At 39.7% G+C, this 17,504-nt stretch overlaps 1 protein-coding gene across 7 annotated transcripts in view; it reads right to left on the bottom strand.

Moving 5' to 3' along the window:
* VPS13D (vacuolar protein sorting 13 homolog D) overlaps nt 1–17,504 on the bottom strand; it is a 248,003-nt gene that overhangs the window by 119,950 nt on the left and 110,549 nt on the right. For all 7 annotated transcript variants that reach the window (XM_068538909.1, XM_068538914.1, XM_068538911.1 and 4 more), the window contains 6 exons: nt 16,836–16,978; nt 13,302–13,432; nt 12,891–13,066; nt 8,181–8,304; nt 7,152–7,387; nt 2,639–2,747 (listed from right to left, as the gene is read on the bottom strand). In XM_068538909.1, the coding sequence (XP_068395010.1) occupies nt 2,639–2,747; nt 7,152–7,387; nt 8,181–8,304; nt 12,891–13,066; nt 13,302–13,432; nt 16,836–16,978 (919 nt within the window). The remainder of the gene's footprint in view (nt 1–2,638; nt 2,748–7,151; nt 7,388–8,180; nt 8,305–12,890; nt 13,067–13,301; nt 13,433–16,835; nt 16,979–17,504) is intronic.

Raw genomic sequence — 17,504 nt, 5'->3', positions numbered from 1 at the left:
ACAGATAACACACTGAATAAAACAGGGAGCCATGGGGACATACATAAAGCTACAGACTGAACTGTGCCCCTGCAAAATCCTTATGCTGAAGACCTAACCCACAGTTGTGATGAAAGTGGGGCCTTTGGGTAATAATTAGGCTTAGATGAGGTCATGAGGGTGGGGGTCTCCTGATGGGATCAGTGTCCTTAAGACACCAAAGGGCTTGCTTTCTCCTCTCCCCTCACCCCTGACCCCACTCTTCCTCTGCCATCTGAGGACACGGTAAGAAGGCTGCAGTCCACAAACCAGAAGAAGGGCCCCCTCCGGGAACCGACTCGGCCGGCACCCTGATCTTGGACCTCCCAGCTTCCAGAACTGCGAGAAATAAATTCTCATTGTTTAGTCTGTAGTATTTTGTTCTGGAAGTCCAAGCTAATACACATGCATGCATGCATACACACATACATAGATAGAAAACTTGATGAGGAACAGGATATTTACAGAGTCTCAAAGCACCTCTCCACAAAATATTTACTAAATACAAGGGAAAAGAAAAACATCCTTCACAGTGGAGAAGGCTGGCAGACACCACCTTAAGCAAGTGCTAACGTTAACATCACCAGCAACAGGACAAATCCACTATACAGAACTTCTACCAACTTTTCTGTAAATTTGAGATTCTTTCGAAACAGAAAGTAAAAAAAAAAAAATCCCCAAAAACAAACAAACAAAAACCTAAGAGGTCAACCTTCCACTCTTGGTTTCTAACTCAAGCACACAGGTCCATTTCCTAGTGCCAATTCAAAGAACATTGCCTAGTTTTAGATGTCAACGTAACTCACTCATCACCTTCCCTCCCATTTACCGGTTTTCATCCTCATCAAGTGAAATGACAACTGTGAAAGTGTGTAAATTATAAAATTTTATTTAAAGTATTTTTTGCTACTTAATTTTAAAAAATCTGTTTTTGTCTACTTAGCAGACACCTCGCCCTTGGAAGTCACATGCATATTTATTATTAGTGTTTTGCTGACCACACCTGGTGGTCGTACTCCACTTGATACATCATCTTTCTCTTGAGTTGGTTTTCATTCACTGTAACGTCCTCATTGACTTGAACATTTCTTTGAAGGTCATCTGCATCATTTCCAAGGGCTCTTCTATTTTTTTCCCAATTCCTTGATTTTTGTCAGACTCCTTTAATTTTAGATTATTGCCTTTCAAAATTTCCTTTTTCAAAATGTTCAATAAAGTCTAGAAAATTGTTTACTTTCAATTACTACATCTCATGGTCTCTTTACTCATCACCATTCCCAAACCTTATTTCTAAAATGTATCTAACACATAAACACAGTCTTATTATAAAAGAATGTGATAACATTTTAAGCAAATTTGAATTATGTGACTTTCAACTGGTATGATATAAAAACACATGTAGAAGTACTGGTTGATTGATAGATGGATGAACCTTGAAAACATTAGGATAACTGAAAGAAGCCCTTCATTAAAGACCACTCGTATATTGACAGAAGTCCAGAACAGAGGCGTCTACAGTGACAGAAAGTAGATTAACGACTGCTTAGGGCTGGGAAGTAAGGAGAATGCGGGGGTGACAGATAAAGGATACAGGGTTCTTTCTTGAGGTGATGAAAATGTTCTAAAATTGAGTGTGGTTAGAGTAGTACTTACTGTGGATATATTAAAACCCAATGAATTGTATATTTTAAATGGGTGATTTGTATGGTATATGAATTATATCTCTATAAAGCTGTTACAAATATAAAACTGAATTGGAAACACATGTATTAAAGTTTCATTTGATGTGCAAAATTTGAAATAATTTGAATCTATCCCCCATGAAAAATGTGGTAAGAGTTGTACAACCTCAAAGCCAAATGAGTCATAACCCACCTACATTACTGCCACACATGATAGCACTTTAGTTGATTAAAGGGCATCCTCTGTCAGCATTAGGGCCATTCAGGCTGGAAACACACACCCTCTGTCAGGGTTGTTTTGGGATTATATGATTTATATTATGCAAAATTTTCCAGAACACACCCCTCAGGTAAATGGTTTCAAATAATTACAGCTGGTGATCTTCCTCCTCTTAAAGTGGTTTCTGCACCTCTGTGTTCTCAAACAACATTCATTTTGAAGTCTGAACTATTTATTACCAGTCTTTCTGTCAGTCACAATATTTCTGGTCAAACTTTACTCTTTCTCTCAATATCTAAGTCTATTAGCATAATCATTTCATAAACTAACTTGAAAAGAATGTTGGCATAAAAAGGGAAAAAACTGTCAGTGTGATAAATTTTTCCACTGAGTTTAGGGAAAAGTAGATTAGGGGAGTGTTACAACAGAAAAAGAGTAATGAAAACGACAAATCACAAATTTGAAAAAAAATAAATTCAAGAATTAAGTCCTTCGAAAAGGTATCAAAGATGAGAAGGGCTTGGAATTCCTAGAGCAGGCATCATGGGACAGTGGGGAGAACAACAACTGGAGCAGTCAGGATGCCCAAGTTCCATCTGAGCACGGGCCTGGGTCTCTGCTTGCTCATCTGCAAAACGAGAGGGTGGACCACGTGGCCCCTGTCCCTTCCAGGGCTAAAAATCTTTTCTTCTAAACTCCAAGTTCTAAGCTCTCTTACCTTCTTCTTTAAAATGACTCTCTGTGTCTTTGGTGAGACATCCAAGACGAGCTCTGCACAGGTAATGGCTCTGTTGGAAGCCACAGGCCGTCCTGTCCCCTCCTGTAAACTAGAATAGAAAATACAGTAACAATCATAATACACACACACACATATATACGCGGACTCACATGCGTATTCATGTACTCCTAAGCAAACGGCTAAACCTCCACCACAAAGAAGATAATTCTTTTTTCATCATAGAAGAAAAAGTCTGACTCAAGCTGCAGAAAGATCAAGGTTGTGCTGTTTTCCTGCTCAGTTCAAAGATTCATTTGTCAGAAGACATACTCTGACATTTCCCCTCTCCTGATAATTTCAGTGGCTTAAAATTCAGACATAAAAGGATGACTATATATCTTTAGAGACAAAAAAACAAAAACTAATCCAGACACTCCAAGGGTCCAAGAATTAGTTCCACTGTTTGCCAGAAAGATGATCAGAAGTATTGCGTCCCTATGTCTTAGCAAGAAACCAGAAGTCCCTTTAGGATGAAAAGAAAACAAAGGGTTCATAATCACCTTCCTCCAATTCCACCTTGTTGTGTTTCTCTGTGGCTTAAGAATACTAAGCTTTATGGAATGTTGCAGCCTAACTACACTTTAGGGTATTTCAATGAGATTTTATTTAGATTATCCTCCTGTTTCCACTAATCTCTATCATCAAAAAAGGGACTGAAAAATTCCGAGTTAAAAACCAGTTTCCACGATACCAAAAGCACAAGTGACCAAAAAAATTTTGACTTCAACAACATTAAGAACTTCTGTCCTTCCAAAAGACATTACCAAGAAAGTAAAAACACAATCCACGGAATGGGAGAAGATATTTGCAAATCATATATCTGATATGGGATTTGTATCCATATTATATAAGGAGCTTTAAAATTCAACAATAAACAGGCAAAAAAATTTAATTTAAAAATGGGCCAAGGGGGCTTCCCTGGTGGCGCAGTGGTTGAGAATCTGCCTGCCAATGCAGGGGACACGGGTTCGAGCCCTGGTCTGGGAAGATCCCACATGCCGCGGAGCAACTAGGCCCGTGAGCCACAGCTGCTGAGCCTGCGCGTCTGGAGCCTGTGCTCCGCAACAAGAGAGGCCGCGACAGTGAGAGGCCCGCGCACCGTGATGAAGAGTGGCCCCCGCTCGCCGCAACTGGAGAAAGCCCTCGCACAGAAACGAAGACCCAACACAGCTAAAAATAAATAAATAAATAAAAAATTAAAAAAAAAAATTCAATGTTGTAATTCTTGAATTTCTAATTAAAAAAAAAAAAAAAAAAAGTTACCAACCACTGAAGTCTCTCTCCTTGAAGAAATCAGGTATATAGAAAAAAAGGAGCCTCAGAAAAAAAACTTAAAAAAAAAAAAAAATGGGCCAAGGATTTGAATAGACATTTCCCCAAAGATATACAAATGGGGAACTCCCTGGCAGTCCAGTGGTTAGGAGCCACCGCTCTCAACGCCGTGGCCAGGGCGGCCCGGGTTCGATACCTGGTTGGGGAACTAAGATCCCGCAAGCTGTGCGACATGGTCAAAAAACAAACAAACAAACAAAAAGATACACAAATAGGAATAAGCACATGATAAGGTCTTCAATATCATTAATTATTATGTAAATGCAAATCAAAACCACAATGAGATAACGTTACCTATTCAGTAGAATTACTACAATCAGAAAAAAGTGGAAAATGGGCCTTCCCTGGTGGCGCAGTGGTTAAGAATCCGCCCGCCAATGCAGGGGACACGGGTTCGAGCCCTGGTCCGGGAAGATCCCACATGCCGCAGAGCAACTGAGCCTGTGCGTCACAACTGCTAAGCCTGCGAGCCACAACTACTGAGCCCGCGTGCCACAACTACTGAGCCCACGTGCCACAACTACTGAAGCCCACGCTCCTAGAGCCCGTGCTCCGCAGCAAGAGAAGCCACCGCAATGAGAAGCCTGCAGACCGCAACGAAGAGTAGCCCCCGCTCGCCGCAATCAGAGAACGCCCGCACGTAGCAATGAATGCCCAACACAGCCAAAAACAAATAAATAAAATAAATTAAAAAAAACATTAAAAAAATTCTTTTCTTTTTAAGTGGAAAACAACAAGCACTGCTGAGAAGGTAGAGAAACCGGAACCCTTACACATTGCTGGTGGGACATAAAATGATTCAGCTCCTGCGGAAAATAGCATAGCAGTTCCTCAAAACGGTAAACACAGAATTACCGTAGAAACCAGCAATTCCACTCCTAGGTATATATGCAAAAGAATTAAAAACAAGTACTTAAACAAGTACATGTATGGGCATGCTGATAGCACTGTTCACAACAGCCAAAAGGTAGAGACAACACAAATGTCCATCAAAGGAAGAACGGACAAACAAAATGTGGTACAGACACACAATGGAATATTACTCAGCCGTAACAGGGATGAAACAGTGATACATGCTACAGTGTGGATGAACCTTGAAAACATTATGTTAAGTGAAAGAAGCCAGACACAAAAGGTCACATATTTTATGATAATTTATGTGAAATATCTGAAATAGGTAAATCCTTAGAGACAGAAAGCAGATTGGTGGTTTCCAGGGACTGGGAGAAGAGGTTTAACGGGGGAGTCACTACTTAATGGGTTCAGGGTGATGAAAGCGTTTTGGAACTAGACAGAGGTGGTGGCTGTACAATATCACGAATACACTAAATGCCACTGAACTGATCACTTTAACATGGTTACTTTTATGGTATATGAACTTCACCTCAATTTAAAATAAAACAAAACAGAACAAAACTAGTCTCCTTCCTCATCATTAGGTCTCACCAAAAACGCGAAGAAATAGGATCTACTGCACTTCAAAATAGGGTTCAACCCCTTAGCACACTAAGATTCCCAGGAACTTCTCTTTTTCTCTATCCATATCCGTTCAACCCATTAAACTCTAATTCTCCATTAGGATTCTTCAGTTAAACAGCTTAGTAACTACTGGAATTTAACATAAGAAAGTAAAGAGAAAAACATGAATAGCAACAAGATTAAGGACTGGTTTTTCAGGCACTAAAACCTTAAGCATATCATACTGTTGAGCGCCATAATCTTTAAAAAGAAAGAAACACACATGATTGACTTAATTAAAACAAGATAAGCATCTCAGCACCATCATTATCAAAAGAGAACTGTAATAAACAAGGAAAAGAAGGGCTATTCTAAGCAAAGATGCCTATTCAATTCATAATTAGTGAAATCTGGAGTCTACGCAGCTGAGAGAGAGAGACACTGCACAGACTCAGAGATGATTCTGTGGGCCTCAGGCACATACAAAATTTTTCATGAGCAAAACTATTCAGAACATTTTGGAAAGAAATATGACTTTAAATGCCCTGTTCACCAGGTGACTTATATTTGGAATGCTAAAGATTAGGCTATCTTCCCAGTTTCTTCAACTTTAAAATTGGCCCTGTAACCAGCACAGAAACAAACTATATTTATGTGTTGGTGGAATGACTACTTTTGAAAGCCTAACATTTTGAATCTCTACGTACCTATCTCTGTACCAATCTAACAGAATTAGAATAAGCTCACTATTCCTCACCTGACTTTTCTTTCTAAATACAACTAACTAGTCAGACAACAGTGAAGATTATAATTCTAAGGCAACTGGAATTACTGTCAAGTTAAACTCCTCTGTTTGCCTTTATGTGATTATTAAAAAGACCTTTAAGTGTCTACTTAATCAGAATTCTCAACGGAAGAGGAGAGTCAGAATGGTGACTTGAATAATTATGGATGAAGATTAGTCAGTTTCAAATGAGAAAAGAGGTAAAACAAAAAATGGCAAGGAGTTTAAAGCAAGAGAAATTTAAGACATTATAATAACAATGCCTTAAGGGAGTTGTTAGATACTAGAATGGATTATTGGGGATGGATTATTAAAAAAAGGGCTTCCCTGGTGGCGCAGTGGTTGAGAATCTGCCTGCCAATGCAGGGGACACGGGTTCGAGCCCTGGTCCGGGAAGATCCCACATGCCGCGGAGCAACTGGGCCCGTAAGCCACAACTACTGAGCCTGCGCGTCTGCAGCCTGTGCTCCGCAACAAGAGAGGCCGCGACAGTGAGAGGCCCGCGCACCGCGATGAAGAGTGGCCCCCGCTCGCCGCAACTGGAGAAAGCCCTCGCACAGAAACGAAGACCCAACGCAGCCAAAAATAAATATAAAAATAAATAAATAAATAAGACCCGGTGCAACTAAATAAATAAATATTTTAAAAAAAAAAAAAAAAAAAAGAGGAGAGTCTTGCCTTTTTGGATAAATTTTACTCTACCCAGAAGACAAGGGTTTAGACTAAAGACCTCTCAAGATAGAGCCTGAGCCTAGGATTTGGTAAAGAATGGAAGGAATCTTCGTTCATCCCTTAGCCTCCTGAGAACTGCTTAGAATTTAAAACCGGTTAATAATTAGAGTTTTCTGCTTTACGAACAGCAATTTAACTCAGAATTACCCAGAGAACGTATATGTAGCAGCAATGTAAATGAAATTTTCATAATAAAGCTGTCGGTTATCCTGGAAATCGTTCATGTTGCAGTTGATCTCAGAGGAACCTGCCCCTTTAACAGTCAGAGTGATAAAAGGTGGCAGGGTGGGTTCGTCCCAGGCATAATCCAAGGAAGTCATGGGCTTCACTTCAGTTCGGAGCCTGGGTTCAGCAACGCCATGCTGAGTGAAGACAACCGGGACCTACAGTAACGGCAGAGAGGATAAAGAGGACTTTCATTCAGAGCGGTGGTATTGGAAAGTGATCAGTGCCTCCTAGGTTTAAGTCCCAGATCCTTCCCAAATGAATCCTACACAGCATATAACCACAAGTGAGGCTCATCATCTGGCCTCTTCAAATGCCTTTCTAATCATCTTCAAAATTGCAAAAAGCCCACCAATTAGACATGGGCCACAGCCTGTTGGGTAAAGGGTTTTGAGAAGCTTTGCCACGCCAAATACCTCGAGGAAGCTTCTCTGTCCCTTCAATGGCATCTAGTCCACCCTCAACCCCCTGGGATACACTTTGAACAAAAATTTTGGAATTCAGCTATGGAAAGTCACATATTTTAAGATGTCAGGCATAATTTAAAATAGAATCTAATGATTTCCATCTTGGCTTTACTTGGAAGATTCATAAAAGAGCTCACTGTAACTAAGCAACAGTAGAAATGCCCGCCCATTCTACTGGGCATTTGTCAATCTGATTCTGATTCCTCTCTCTCTGTTTATATGGAAATGTCTATAGAGGGCACCATGCCAACCAAACCATCTAGTCAAAATAAGTTCTGGGGACTGAGAAGTCACTTCTGGACAAGGCTGCCCAGCAATCAAAATAACCAGCAGAAACCACCTCCCAATGGTAAGATTTCTAAGATCCTGTATAGCTTCTTTTGAACCCAAGTTTAAAATGTACTTCATCATTATCTTAAGGGCAGTACATATTCCACTTTCCCACATATGAAACAGCCAAACTGGCTCTCAACTCGCTTGATACCTTAGAAAAGTTGTCAATTCGGAAAGGAGGGGGTAACTGATCTGTATCACTAAAGGAGATCCTATAGGTAGCTCCTCGAAGAGTAATTTCCACACGCAGGAAGAAGCATTTTCCCAGAGTGTCTCTGCAGTAAAAGGAAACAAAAGAGGCTGCATAAAATGGAGGGAACAAGTTCCAGTTCACATTCTCCTCATACTTCTCACGATCACCACTGGGCGCTCTCTGCTCACATTAAAAAAGCAGAAATTGACAGTATAATCACACAGTAAAAAAGAATTCATTCAAGCAACTTTGAACAGCACGCCATAACTGTGTGAGATCTACAAATTTTACTTAGGGTTTGTTTTGGGTCCTAGCGTCAGTGCAGCAAATGAGTAAATATTGGTTGAACTACATAAAACTGTTAATATTAGACTACTTTTGACCTAGAAACGAGGAATTTCACATGGTTCAAACTAATATATTGATGTTATTGATAAACAGGGTTTGCATTGTAGGATGAGGGAAGGTGAGGAAGAATCCTGTGGAATGGAGGTACCAGTACGTGATCATAATTTACGTGGGTGTTGTGGGGGTGTGTGTGTATGTGTGTGTGTACTTAAATACAGATAAACCACTGGAGAGAATGGAAAGAAAGCTCTTCCTTAGGGAAGAATATCAGTTAATAAATGCAGAAGAAATGAGAGAACCAGAAAATCACCATTTTGCAACCACCAATGTAATAATAACTGATTCAGGTAAGAACCATCAAACCACTGAGTGAAAGGTTTTGGGGAAACAGAACATACACACAGTCTCAAATTATCCCCCCAATGGACTAGCCCTGTTTACAAAGAAGAACAGGTAACTTCACAATACAGAGACCTGGTGGACACCACCTAAACCAAATGGTGATCGAATTTAGCAACATCAATAATGGGACCAACAGACGCCACAGGCCTCCGGATGTGATGCAGTGGGAAACACGTACCACCGCAGAAGCAGCATTCTTACCAAAAATGTCTGGCCCAAATTTTTCTTTTTTCTTTTTTGGCCCGAATTTATATATAGAAAACCATCAGAAAAATCCAGAAAATAAAACATTCTACCAGACACCGGCTTGGACTCCAAAAATGTCAACGTCAATAAAGACAAAAAGGGAAAAGTGAGACTATGACTATTCTAGATTAAAGGAGATGAGATATACCAGCCAAATAAAATGCATGATCCTTCACTGGATCCTAGATCTGGGGAGGAGGCTTGCTATGAAGGACATTTTAGAGGACTATTTATTTAAAAACATAATCAATATTAAATTTCTTCAGTGTATAATGATAGGTAATAAAGTTTTTATGGCTGAAGTATCATGATGACTTCACATTACTTTCAAATGGTTTGGGAAAAAAAGTGTATGTGTGCACGTGTGGAGAGAGAACAAGAACAAGGCAAATGTTGAAATGTAGGAAATCTAGGTAAAAGGGGTGCCTTTGTACTACTCTTGTAAGTTTTCTGTGGGTTTAAACTGATTCAAGATGAAAATGTGGGGAAAGTAAAGGAAACAGCTGGCCCAGGTCCCTGCTCAGTAGTTTAGGGCCACACACTGAAACTATTTCAAAAGGATTAACAAAGGTACACAAGCCATCTTTCTCCCCACCCCCCACACCTTTTACTTCCTTTTCTTCTTTTTTTAAGTAACGATGAGTAACTTTTTTGTTTAATTCTGAATTGGCTTCACACCACACAACAGATCTGGGCTGCCTCCACCACGGCAGTATATAAACCAATGGTGGTTTCAGCTGCAGAATTCCTCACCTTCCCCTGCCCGCCCCCACCATGAAATCTTGTGGGGCAGAGGTCCCCAACCCTGGTCCTCGGTGGACGGGGCCGCACGGCAGGAGGTGAGCGGTGGGCAAGCGAGCGAAGCTTCATCTGCCGCTCCCCATCTCTCGCATTACCACCTGAACCATCCCCCCACCCCACTGTCCGTGGAAAAACTGTCTTTGATGAAACTGGTCCCTGGTGCCAAAAAGGTTGGGGACCGCTGTTGTGGGGAACATATGATACTACCAGATAGGAGTTCTGATAGAAGTAGGGATGAGGGCATTGGAGCCCTGCCCACTTTGCTCCCTTGACCTGTAAAGTCACCTCCTTAGACCCCAATGGCCCCTAGGAACATAGCTGGAAAACCACTATGCCAGAAGCAATTAACTCTAATAAGGGGGGCCAGGGCAAAGGATAATTAAGAAAGGCACATCATCAACAAAAACAGAAACAAAGAAAAACCTCAGATAATGCATTTTTTTAAGTCAAATATAAATACTATTTTGGATCGTCTATTATTAAATTAGCCATTTTTCTGTTCCCTTACAATAGTGTTCTCCATAGAGAACTAACCATAAGGTATAAACGATTAAATATTGCTTCTAAATGTGTTGAAATAGCACTGATTTCAGTGTCTTTAGATTCAAAAAGCATTTGATGAAAAAAATTAAAGAGGACAGAAATAAATAGGAAGTCATCCCATGTTCATGGATTAGAAGACTTAGTATTGTCAAGATGTCAGTGCTACCCAAAGTGGATCTTCAGATCTAATACAACCCCCATCAAAATTCCAAGTGTTTTTTTTTCCCCCCAGAAATAGTAAAATTCAGATGGAATCTCAAGGGACTCCAAATAGCCAAAATAGTCTTGAAAAAGAACAAAGATGGAAGTCTCACACTTCCTAACTTCAAAACTTATTACAAAACTACTGCAATTTAAAAAAAAATGTGTGATATTGGCATAAAGATAGAATATGAATGAATAGAATAGAGAGCCCAGAAATAAACCCTCACATATAGGGTCAACCAAGTTTTGACAAGGGTGTCAAGACCATACCATGGGGAAAGGAAAGTCTTTGCAACAAATGGTGTTGGGAAAACTGGATATCCACAAACAAAAGAATGAAGTTGGACCCTTACCTTACACTAAATACAAACATTAACTCAAAACGGATCAAAGACCTACATGTAAGAGCTAAAACTATAAAATTCTCAGAAGAAAACACAGGGGGAAAGCTTCACCACACTGGATTTGGCAATGATTTCTTGGATACGACACCAAAAGCACAGGCAACAAAAGTTAAAATAGGTAAGTTGGACTACATCGAAATTAAAAACTATAAATCACAGAACACAATCAACAGATGAAAAGGCAATGTATGGAATGGGAGAAAATATATGCAAATTATGTATCTCATAAGGGATCAGTATTCAGAATATATAAAGGACTCCTACAACTCAACAACAACAAAAACAATTCGAAAATGGGCAAAGGAGCTGAACAGACGTGTCTCCCAAAAAGATGTACAAATGGCCAACGAGCACATGAAAAGAAGTTCAACATCACTAATCATTAGGGAAATGAGAATCAAAACCATGAGATACCACCTCACACCCATTACCATCAAAAAGGCAAAAAATAACAAGTGTTGGTGAGGATATGGAGAAATTGGAACCCTTGTGTGCTATTGGCAGGAATGTAAAATGGTGAAACGTAAATGGTGAATGTAAAAATGGTCCTACTGTATAGCACAGGGAACTATATTCAATATCCTGTGATAAACCATAAGGAAAAGAATATGAAAAAGAATGTATATATATGTGTAACTGAATCACCATGCTGTACAGCAGAAATTAACACAACATTGTAAATCAACTATATCTGAATATATATAACTTCACTGCACTAGAGTGAAGTAAAATGTAATAAACTATCACCAAAAAAAAAAAAAAAAAAAAAAAAAGGAGCTTCTGACACATGTCACAACATGGACGAACCTTGAGGACATTATGCTAAGTGAAATAAGCCACTCATAAAAAGACAAATATTGTATGATTTCACTTATCTGAGGTACCTAGAGTAGTCAAATTCATACAGAAAGGAAAACAGCAGTTGCCAGGGGTTAAGAAAGGGAAAAAGAGGAGCAGTTGTTTAATGGGTACAGAGTTTCCATTTTGCAAGAGGAAAAGAGTTTAGGAGATTGTTTGCACAACATGAATGTACTTAACACTAGTGAAGTTAAAAATGGTGAAGATAGTAAATTTTATGTTATGTGCCTGAGGCCCACAAAATAATCTCTGGGTCTTTATGCTATCTTTCTCATATGGCATGTGTATATTACCACAATTTTTAAAGTTTAATACATTTTTTTTTTAAGCACTGGATGAAAGCAGAAAAAGAAAGCAGTCATCCTGTGCTACTTGAGGCTGAATTTTGTTGACTTTTCTTAACAAGGACCTGAGGGTCACTGGGTTGGGCAAAGAAGGCCAGGTGATTTACTGAAACCACATCAAATGAGAGAAGAGTTTGTACAATGTGCAAGAACAGACAAAAACATTTATAATCAAAGCTGCCATCTAAATGCTGACAGAGTTGTGGGCAACAGTGAGATCAGTACTACCCCCTGAACATGTGATCTCAGACGACAGCAACTGCACAATGGTCAGAACTGTCAACGTTCCCTTTAACTCACCGCATCAAAATGTTCACTCCTCCTTGCCTGGTCTTCGCACTTTTATGACCTTTGAGCCAGAAACATATGTGTGCATTTCATGAAGAGTAGTCTTACTATTTATTACTATTTACAGCTTTATAAACATCTGAAATTTATATGGTATTTACAGCTTACTATTTACATTACTGCACCTCAAATGAGGCTACTTTTTGTCTAAATATAGTCTCTGAACTTACCTCATGTTGATATGGAAGGAATTATTCTTGTTGACTTCAAAGCCTCCAGACCAAATACAACTGGGAACATCCATCATTCGGACACATAACAGCTGATCGTAGTCATTCCGAGGCCAATGGAACACCACACTGGAACCAGGAAGGGTGGAAATGTAACCTTCAGGATTGGCTGTTCCCTAAAACACACAGGACCACTGGCTTTAGTCAAAAGCCAAGTCAAGACGTAAATGCTTACTGAGTATCTATCTACCCTGGGCCTTGCCCTCCACCAGGAGCTATTTAGGATACCAAAGGCACAAAATGATTACTCACATCAAAAAACTTAGTGTTGATGGGGAGATAAGCCCTGACATTATAACTCACTGTGCCATTAAATAAACACTAGTTACTCTTCAAAAGCAAGCTGCTTACCTGTCCCCTGGCAAATTCCCTCTGTGCAAATGCAAGCTTGTGAGATGATTTATTATCTAACAGGTAACGGGGAGCGAAGACTACCATACAGGTGTCAATATATCGGCCTCGGCCTTTCTTGACATCAATACCTACAAATAACAAGAACCAGTTCCATGAGTTAATCAGAAGGAAAAAAATTTGTGGTCTAAAAAAATTAAATAGCCTTCACAATTTCTCTGAAAAAACAATTGTAGCACCCAGAGAGGCTGTCAAGCCTCCTAAGAATGGAATGAAAACAGCAAAAGCACTCAAAGTATTATACTTTATTCCCATTCAGGCCTTAAAAAGTCTCCATGGCAACATCAATGTCCCCATAATTCCTAGCTTCTTCATAAAGTGTGTACAATTATAACAGCAACTAAAACACACAGGTGTTCAGTTTGGTTTCCATTTATAAAACTAAGACAGTTTATGTGATACATTTCTGCTTACATATGGGACACAAAATTTCCTCCTAGAGAACTTGCCCCTTTTACAGCATATTGTAGAAATTTCATATTACTTAACTGGTTTCTGCAACTGCCCTTAACTCAACTGACTCTTCTAGTATTTTCTTTAAGCCCACTGCCCAAGAATCCAGCTCAAACATAATGCTAGATACCACAGAATTTATTCCTTCGTAAAATAAATGTTTTCAGTACCTACTAGGTACTGAGAAAAAAAAAGCAAACAAAACACATACCAAGGAAAAAAAGACATAGCCAATCAAAAGGAAATCTCAAAACACCAGGTTCCAAAGAAAGAAAGAAAAGTGAAATAGCACTATATTCTTAGAAACTCTGCTAACAAATTTTAAAAATACGAAAACTCAGTGGATGAATTAATTAATTCATTCAGACAATGAATAAAGCAACTATATTCAAGGCATTGGGCTGAGCACTGGTTATATAATGATAAAAATGTTTATGGTAAAAATAATAAAAATAATAACAGTTATTGAATTCTTAATACATGCTACACCCTCCACCAAAGGCTCAACATTTAATTCTCATAACAACCTCTTATGAGTTAGGTATTTTCATTCCTTCATTTTTGCAGATGAGGAAACTACGGCAGGGAAAGCTGGGTAACTTGCCCTGGGTCACGCAGCCAGTAGGTGGCATAGCTGGATTTAAACCCAGGCAGCCTGCCTCGGGAGTCCTTGCTCACATCGTGATGGGACATATACAAGGACCCTACCAGTAGTCAACAAGTATCAAGAGACCATAAAAAGAGAAGAGACCTTAGGATATGACAACTAGGTGTCCTGGATGTTCCAACGTAATTCCAATTATAAATATTCTGATCTGTTAACTCCCTAATTCACTTGTACTGGTGTTCCTTTAATTTAAGTCTCAAAAATAGCTGAAAGACTGAGCAAATCACAGAAACAAAATCACTGAAACTCTGTATCTAAGAAAGGCTCAGTAATACTGGAATAGGGAGATATACCCTATCACTTTTCTGTGACATACAGAAAAGCATTAATTGTCAGAAATCAACATTATCATAGCTAGCTGATCTCAATTAATCAAAATCTACCTATGAAAGATATGTTTGATATTTAAAGAGTCTACAGTATCAAGACTCAATTAAAAAACAAAAAACAGGTTCTTTTTTGTTTGTTTCCCTTTTCATCTCAGATTGCCCTGGCAAACCCCTAACAAATGAAAAGCTGATAAGATCAAAATGTACAAAATCCTTCTTATTGGAGGTACATGTAAGGTTACCTGGCAAGGCCCTGCCTGGCTTTTCCACTTGGGACTGTGCTTTCAACTTTCCTGATAGGAAGCTAGTTGTCTATCCAATTCTTCAAAAATACTCAAATAAGAGATTCCACAAATTCCCTTGATAAAACATGCTAAGATCTCATGATCCTTAAGAATTAAAAAATCCCATCTCAGTCCACCCTCTCTCTTCCTTTCTTTGGTGTAAAGACAAAATTTGAATTACAGTCTTGTCGCTAAAAACATGAGGAGTAAGTTTTAATGAATGCACTTAGCATCTAAGTTTGTACGTGCGCTCACTGCATATTTCCATTGGACAGCTCAGTTTGCGTCTCTGCAAGAATTCTGTGTGGTTCCTTAGCACCAGCTGCTTGAAAAGGCACAGGCATCATATTCCCTCCAATTTGTCCCGACTATAGCTTCTGGCCAACCTGCGGTGGCTTGCTTTGGAAACTCTATCAAGGACAAGATACCCCAGCAGAAAGCCAAACTCAGCATGAAGCAGCCTTTGCCTATTCAAGGGGAGGAGCAAAAAAATGTGAGGAAAAAGTAAAGAAAATGATCCTCAGCTGGAGGATCAGATAAACTTTATTTCTTCTATTAAAAGTCTTAATGTCAACTTTAAAGTAGACAGTTTCCATGTCAAGGGAGCATACATGCAAATTCATGTTTAAAAAAACAAAAAGCAAACTCTACTTGGAAGAGAGTCTTCTACTAATAAACCTTCAAACACTTAAACATATCACTGACTCCATGGGATTCAAGGTAAACAGCTAAATGACACCATCTCAATTTTTCCTTTTATAACACGACTCTTTACATCGACACTGTCCAAAACAGTAGCCACTAGTCATACATGATCACTTATACTAACTAAAATGAAATAAAATGAGAAACTCAATTTCTTTGTCACACTCACCACATTTTTTAGTAACGCACTCTCAAGTGCTCAGCAGCCACGCGTGGCTAGTGCCTCCTTCCTGGACAGTACAAAATAGAACATTTCCACCTTCCCAGAGAGTTCAGTGGTTTCCCAACATTCAATACTAAACAGTGCTCTGAGATCCTTGGGAATTATATATGAAAGGAAAGATGCACTGCTAACATTTTTAAACCTGCGACACATTTAGATCAAGTCTGTCTTAGCCCTTTGGAAAATCTTTTGCGTGTTCCGGGTGGCCACGAGGCATACAGGCACAGCTTCCTCCCCTTCCCTCGCCACCCCGCCACGTCCAGAAGCTAAGCTAGTTAGGGCCTTCTAATGACCATAACCCCCAAGTGCATTTTATTCTATTTTTTGCCTCAAATGTGGACGCCCCAGTCGTAATCCTACTCCTAACAGACTTCCCCTTTATCTGGACAAGTCACTTAACCTCTCTCTGCTTCAGTTTCAAGTAGAACAATGCTTCTTACCCTCTTAGGGTTTGCAAGTTTTAATGAATGCGTGGGAAATGCTTGGAGGATAAAAAGCATTCTAAGTGTCCCTATTATTCCCATGAAAAACAAGGATTCAAGCCAAACTGATACTTTCCTGACACAGGTGAGTCTGAAATTAAACAGAGCCTCAGACCTCAAAAGGGCAGTGTTTAGGTGGCTCCTTAGATCCCTAGGAGAATAGATCTGTGTTGATCTCAATCTAGCATTCAGAGAACAGATACCTGACCCAATGCCAAATGAGAAAATCAGCACTTGCAGCGAAGCCAAAATGTATGGCCAACTTATCCCTCCAAGCCTGAAGTCATCGGCCCATGGTTCTGATTCTCCCGCTGCCCCAAATATAACCCACCAATGTTATAGATCAGCCCTGGGCGGTTTCCTTGCTGGATGACTCTCAAAGCTCGGACACCACTACCACCATCCAGTGAGAAGCCCTGACACCAGCCCGGCATGCCTTCAGGATGAATCCCCCTTCCGATTCTCATCGTGCAGCTGTGGAGCAGAAAAGCAAAGATGTATACATTCATCCATAAGAAAGTCTTACCTACCTGTTCTAATCAGGAAGCACTGCTGTGGCTATCAGCCCAAATTAGAACTCTAATACTGACTCTGCCTCATTCTCATGTGATTCCCAAACACAGAAAGGCAATTAATCAGTGGTCAAAACTCTATCTTAGAGGTAGCCACAGTTCAACAATGTGTAAAAATGTACTGACCTCCACAACTAAAGGCTTTAGGAGGAAACATTATGATTCTGTGAGCATAAGACAGGAGGAAAATGCTACAGTATCTGAAAAACAAAGATTCAAAGCAAACTGATACCTTCCCGACTCCGGTGTTTCAGCGGTTCGCGAAATACCCTGAACATACGAGAGACGTATATACAGAAGATGCAGCTAGTGGTACATTCTTTCAAGGGCCTGGTACTACTGTTAACAGCAAAGCACCATTTAGTTGGCCAGCGTCCTGTCACGGATCCTGGAAACATAATTCCTGAATGTGTGTTCCAGCTCTACCA

Source organism: Eschrichtius robustus, chromosome 3, assembly GCF_028021215.1.
Source record: "Eschrichtius robustus isolate mEscRob2 chromosome 3, mEscRob2.pri, whole genome shotgun sequence".
Taxonomy (NCBI): domain Eukaryota; kingdom Metazoa; phylum Chordata; class Mammalia; order Artiodactyla; family Eschrichtiidae; genus Eschrichtius; species Eschrichtius robustus.
The sequence above is the reverse complement of the archived record's forward strand: the minus strand, read 5'-3'. Positions and strand labels throughout refer to the sequence as shown.